This window comes from Austrofundulus limnaeus, unplaced genomic scaffold, assembly GCF_001266775.1.
Source record: "Austrofundulus limnaeus strain Quisiro unplaced genomic scaffold, Austrofundulus_limnaeus-1.0 Scaffold52, whole genome shotgun sequence".
Classification (NCBI taxonomy): domain Eukaryota; kingdom Metazoa; phylum Chordata; class Actinopteri; order Cyprinodontiformes; family Rivulidae; genus Austrofundulus; species Austrofundulus limnaeus.
Window position 1 is genome coordinate 2,181,339 of NW_013952454.1, and position 6,635 is coordinate 2,187,973.

The 6,635-nt window shown below is 36.7% G+C and overlaps 1 protein-coding gene across 1 annotated transcript in view; it reads right to left on the reverse strand.

The window, feature by feature from the left end:
* Positions 1–1,401: 1,401 nt before the first annotated feature.
* The window catches only part of trip13 (thyroid hormone receptor interactor 13), a 12,398-nt gene continuing 7,164 nt past the window's right edge, over positions 1,402–6,635 (reverse strand). The window contains exons 10-14 of the mRNA XM_014008786.1: positions 6,053–6,159; positions 5,155–5,308; positions 2,488–2,600; positions 2,315–2,384; positions 1,402–2,225 (exon numbers count right to left, since the gene is read on the reverse strand). Coding sequence (XP_013864240.1) covers positions 2,130–2,225; positions 2,315–2,384; positions 2,488–2,600; positions 5,155–5,308; positions 6,053–6,159 — 540 coding nt within the window. The 3' untranslated portion in view covers positions 1,402–2,129. The remainder of the gene's footprint in view (positions 2,226–2,314; positions 2,385–2,487; positions 2,601–5,154; positions 5,309–6,052; positions 6,160–6,635) is intronic.

Consider the following 6,635-nt stretch of genomic DNA (forward strand, 5'->3'; position numbering starts at 1 on the left):
TTATGAGAATAAAAACACAACATTATGAGAATAGTCATCATAATGAGAATAAAGTCATTACGAGATAAGTCGTAATTTTACAAGAATAAAGTCACAACATTACGAGATTAAAGTCGTAATTTTACAAGAATAAAGTCACATTACGAGATTAAAGCCATAATAATGAGTTTATTCTTGTAGAAATACGGCTTTAAACTCGTAATGTTGTGACTTTATTCTCATAATATTATGACTTTATTCTTGTTATCATTACTAGAATAAAGTCATAATATTTGACTTTATTTTTGTAATAATAACTTTTAAAAATCCTGTGTGTGGCCCTAATACTCCGTCGTAGTTTAGAGTTTGTGTAGCTAAATTATAAGTTGGCTAACGTTTTGGTTAGCTGTGCCCACCACTGGAAGCATATTGACTGGACATCTACAATGTTGAGTCAACTTGATTTAAGATGGCTACACAGCTACAGCTTAGCAAACACAAAAATGGCTCTAATGTTGTAATTTTTAAACAATCTGAGCTAAAATTTGGTTTGTTAATAGAGTAGCYGAGAGTCAATCACAACACATAATCTAAGTGTTACTCATTGTGCAGGACTTTGGCTTAAAAACCTGTTGGAGTTGACCTTGTCTGTTTCAGAAACTAATCATTTGTTCATCTACAATTGATGGTTTAGAGTCGATACAATTTAGGATGACCGCCACAGCTAATCAATGTTAGCCAACACAAAATGAACTTTGCCAAAAATAAATAAATAAAATAAAACAAAACTCGTGCAAAGCGGCGAGTGATGAGCATTATTTAAAAGAATTCAAGGTTTTTTTTTATTCAGGTCAAATTGGCGTCTTTTGCAGAGGCCTGAATTTAAAAAAAGTCATAAGACTACTGTGTCAGCTTCATAACTGCAAATTAAAGGTTTCTCACTTGTATTTTTTCAAATATTTATTTGTAGAGCTTCTCAGTTAACAATCACCAAACTATAAGAGGTGCACAAGTTCAGCTGCAATCAGTTTTTATTGTTGTTCTGACTTATTGCCCTCATTGTTCTCACTGTTTATCACATCACTCATAAAAAAACACGGCCATAAAAATAAAATCCAGGTTCTGTGTATGAAACTGGACAGTGTCTGTGCACCACCCAGTGGTGGTTTAAAGGTGGTGAAATGCACTGTAGTTACGTCTATTGCAGCAGCACACACGTTTTTCTATTTTACTGGGACTGTGCATTGACTTCCATTCATTTCTATAGTCTGACCCTTACCTACCAAACTCACTGCCCAAAACAGCTCTTGAATTAATGAGGTCGCCTGCTTTGGGCCCTGTAAGGAGCAGTGGGTCCTCACAATTTAGTGTATTTAGGAAAAACGGGCCTTAAAAGGTAATCGATACAAAGACGCACGTTTGTTATGTTTTGCACAAAGGTTTAATAAAGTGAACTCAGTTTTCAAAAGAAAAATGCAGATTTTAAAAAAATGCACCCCTTCATGAGAAACATAAAATACACAAACATGCACAAACAGTATGTTAAAGGATAAATTATCTTTTGTGTTTATTGTGCACAAAAAAGCAGGTTTRTATGGGTAGCAGCTCGTCAGGTAGAATTAAATGTAAAAAAGTAAACTTTTCATAAAAAGCTGCATCAGAAAAGCTCAACTATTTCTAAATTTATTCTAAACTAAGTGTGTTCCACAAAAGAAGCACCACTTCAGCTTTCAGAGACYCACAACCCCCACAAGCTGAGAACAAGTTTTTTTTGTAAAACAATCAAAYGAAAACAAGATTATAATAAATTTTAAAACAAAAATCCAAACTTTGCTTTTATTTAAAGCAAAAGCAGGCACCGTTGAAGCTAAAGCTGTTCGATGTGAAACAAACAAAAACAGAGAAATATTCAAGCATGAAGGATTACATCAGGTTAATAACAAATTTACCTGAATAAAAACTGCTAAAACCATTTATTTGATGAAGTGTTTTCTTTAGAGCTGCCAAATGAACTGATTAATGAACTGATTATTTGTTTTTGTTTTAAATTAAATGAATAAACTAACTAACTAACTGATTAAGCTTTAACAAAGGTGTTAGGGTTTTCAGACTGGCAGCTCAAAATCACATTTTCATGTATTTTTATGGTTTCAGACACTGTTGATCAAATCGTTCTGCTCCTCCCTCTGTTTATCCACTGCTCGGCTCATAGCTTCCAGAAACTCCTCCAGGCTGACTGTTGGTGTCTGGAGACAAGAAAACAAAACAAATAAACATTTACAAAACATTTATATTTTTTTGCTTTTCCAGCAAAATGGAAAATTAAAAGGCTTACCTTAACAAACATTGCGTGGGCTAGAAATGGTAACTTCCTGAGTGCTCTTCCGCTCAAACCTTTGCTTTTTCTGGACGGACAGAAGAAAAGACAACGAAGCGTTAACCTCTTAGTTGTTCCAGTCACCGTTTTGACTACCAGAAGCCCCTACCACAAACAGAAAGTTTACTCACAGAGCGATGTTCCTCAGGTTCAGACTGTGTTCGGACACCTCGCTCCTAGCGAAGCCCATGGTTTCCAGCTCGTACATGGTGAACAGCTGCTGCCGGGGGTAAATGATCTGACACTGGGCGGATCACGAAGCACAGGCTCGTTAGACGTACAAAAGGTGTAGATCAGGGCTATTCAACTAAACTGCTCCGGGGGGGCCACGGTTACTGCAGGTCAACAGCTGAGGGGCCGAACATCCAGCAATTAAAGTCATTATGTAAATAAACCAAGTATTATAAAGATCTGTTACCTTCGAAATAATTTATTTTGCTTGATTTAATCATGAATACAACATACAGAACCCTATAATAAAAGTAGTGATAACAAAACAACAAAAACAAAAAGAACACATTATGCCTGATATTTACCACAAATAATATTTTGACATCTCTGACTTGCCAAATTTTTAAAACAATTTTATTTTCACTTTCATAGTTTCATCTTCAACTGCTTGTAGTTTTTAACTGTCTTGTAGCCAAGATTCTGTAGACACCAAACATGTCTAAAGCTGCGTTTTCATTGATCATGAAAATGCGCAAATTAGAATTTAGAAAATAAATTTGCTCAATGGAAACACGTCAAAATAGAAAAAAACTTCCTTTTTTTTCGACAAAATGTTTATGCACCAGGATGAGGTGGTATTTCGGCCATATCGAAATTGGTGTTTTTCGTAAAACTGCAATGGAAACATTTTTTTCGCATCATGGAAGTCACGTGATCAACAACGGGATGTTTCTACTGACGAAAAAGACGAAGAAGAAGACAACAGGAAGTAGAAGTAGTAGTAAAATCACTGGCGTTGCAAAAGAAAGTAGTAAAATCACCGACTACAATTTCCCAAAAACACAGCATACGCAGCCACTCTCAAGTATAAGGGGCTTGTCGCTGGAAAACATCGATAAGAYGCCGATGTGTCCTCTGATGGCTGATGATGAGCGCTAGAGCCCTGGTAGAAATAAGCATGTGTTTACATCCGTTTCCACCATGTTTGTAATGACTTATCGCGAGAACAAGCGTATTCACAAGTGACTTTAATAGCATTTCTTACTTAATGGAAACACCGCTGAGAAACTGTTTTTCAACATTAACAAAATATCGACAAAGTCTCGCGCACATTTGCAAAGAAAACATAGCTGTGTTTAACTAAAAGAACTTATTAAATTAGAAAACTGGAGGTTTGGGCTTAAGAGATGAATGAACCAATTGGTGGGCTGAAATTTGGTCACTTGCTGGCCRGATGTGGCCCACGGGCCACCAGTTGAATAGCCCTGGTTTAGATGGTTGAGGGCCTTTTTTTCCATTTTCAAAGATTAGGATGGTTGGAAATTTAAAATAGGTTGTCTCCGATTCAGTTAAAACAGCAGAATTGGTGGCATTTGACACAAATTTGTCTTGTTTTGCTGAAATAATATATAATCTTCCTAATCAACCTTTAAATCAAAGTTACATCCATAATTTTCTTTGAATTATCCATTTTTCTCTACCAGCTGCTGTATATTTGGTGTCATCGTGAATTTTGATGGGAATCCCCCTTTTCACATACAAGGGTTGGAATAGACCATGTTGTTGTTACAAATGCACAAAGCGGTCAAGCTCACACATTTTTCGATACAAACACTGACATCACTATGGAAAAGCCACTGGAACTGAACGAATCCAACAAGTAAATTTACGATTTTAGACATATCCGATTTGTTTGCTCTCAACCGTTTTGTGTTTAAAATCACAGATTAGATTCTTCACAAATATCTTTAAAGTGTCTGTGACATCAAATTTTCGTAATAAATGTGAATGCGTTTTTRGAAAGAGAACATTGATAACATATTGCAAAACAAATTTGACGCCGTTGAGATATTTGCATGTGAAGAACCAGGAAGTGATGTCAAAGGAGAACGTCTGCATGTAAACAGAGCAATGCTACAATAATTAAAGAATCTGATGTTTCTTTCGATTATGTTGAGTCATTACCAGAGTTGAAGAAGAGTTTAAATAAGATTGTTTCAATAAAMAAAGACCAAAGAGTTCTCCTTTGATGTCACTTCCTGTTTCACTTTGCCRAGCCAAATTCAAGAGAAAATAGGCCAGTTATGAGACAAAATGGGTAAAATYGTGTATTATACTAATTTTCTTAAATACAAAATGTGTTTTCTTTGACTTTTTGTATTTGAAGGAGAAGCATGTCACAGGCCCTTTAAATTATACATCTGTTTTTAGAGCTTGAAGAATTTGCTCAAATCCAATGGATCCAAATGAGTTTTGAAATCGGCACTGTTGCCAACGAAACTAGCTCGTTGTTCCTCCACTCCTATTTTGCACTTTTTTATTTTTGTAACGTCTCTAAAATGTTTTTCAGCCTTCCAGTTGAGATCCATCATTTCCACTGCTTTAAATAAACAACAAAGAGCTGCTTCAAAYTGTATGTCGTGTCTAAGACATCCCAGGGGCTATGTCCTTTTATATTTTTACCATCTATGTAAACATGTAAACATCACTTTACAAGTCCGCCTTGCATCAAGATAGTAAAAGTTACTAATCCCCAGTGGAGTTCTGAGAAAAACATTTCAGYTTTTTCCTTTTTGAATAAATATGTGAGATAAATAAAAGTAATTGTGRACAAATGAACAGGTCACCTTCATCAGCTCCTCGAGACACGAGAGGTAGATGTTATAGATGCCTTTCTCTGACGGAGGGCCGATGTACTGCTTGATGTCGGCTCTGTCCACAAACGCCAAGTCGATCTTTTCCGTCACGTTGGACGTCGTCAGGATGACCACGTTGGAATGTCTGGAGATTTTAATCCCAAGAGTCGAAACAAAAAAAAAAAAAAAAAAGAAAAAAACCTAATTTAAGCACAATCTCATGCCAGAGTAAATGTTGAGCATTAGGGCTGTGTATTGGTAAGAATTTGGCGATACGATACATATCATAACAAAGGGGTCACGATACGATATATCCCGATATATTGTGATATATTGCGATTTTTTTGTCCAAAAATTCTATTAAATAAAAACCTCTTACCGAAAAAAAAAAGAAAAGCTAATGTTTACTTACAATGCTAATGCTACCCTTACTCTCTGGCGTTCAAGAGGTAGAGGAGCCAAATTCCTGGCTCACTGATGCCAACTAGTGGTCAGAGGCCGAACTATAACATAAAAATGAACGCCTGGCAAGAAAGTTGACATTTTAAACCTTAATTAAAAATCCATACAGGGCTTTAGAATATCGATACAGTATCGGGAAATGAAATATCGCGATATTTCAGTGTATCGATATTTTCTTACACCCCTATTGAGCATCACTCTCAGCTACCACATCACATTTCAGCTCAGTATCTGTAAAACTGACCAGGGTCTACCCATTCTTGTGTTGGTTAAGTTGAAAGGGCTGTGGCGGCCATCTTGGATTGGCTTAATGAGTTATACTGTAGATGCACAGATTACTTTGAGAGTTTCATTAAAACTCATCTTGTGGTTCGTTAAACATTTTGCTGATGCTACCCAACGCTACAGTAATGTTCTGGTTTCTGACCGTTTGATCTGATCCAGCTGAGTGAGGAGGGAGTTGACCACWCGAATGGCATCAGAAGGTTCTGTTCCTGCCTGACAGGCGGTCCGGGCTGCCGTCAGACTCTCCACCTACGTGTTTTCAACAGAACAGCTGCAGGTTTAAATCACACGGAGTAACCTTGTGGAGAGTTTGCATCATCTGATCACTACAAAAACAAATAAAATGCACTGAAGTGGTTTAATTAAAGCCTTTCCATGATTTTTCATTTGTTCAAGAGTTGGGTCTGAGAGGATGCAGCTTGAACAGGATCCATAGTTAAGCTCTTCAGTATCTATGTTACCTAGTACCTATGTTCCTCTGTATCTATGTTACCTAGTACCTATGTTCCTCTGTATCTATGTCTCCTAGTACCTATGTTCCTCTGTATCTATGTAACCTAGTACCTATGTTCCTCTGTATCTATGTCTCCTAGTACCTACGTTCCTCTGTATCTATGTCTCCTAGTACCTACGTTCCTCTGTATCTATGTCTCCTAGTACCTACGTTCCTCTGTATCTATGTCTCCTAGTACCTACGTTCCTCTGTATCTATGTAACCAAGTACC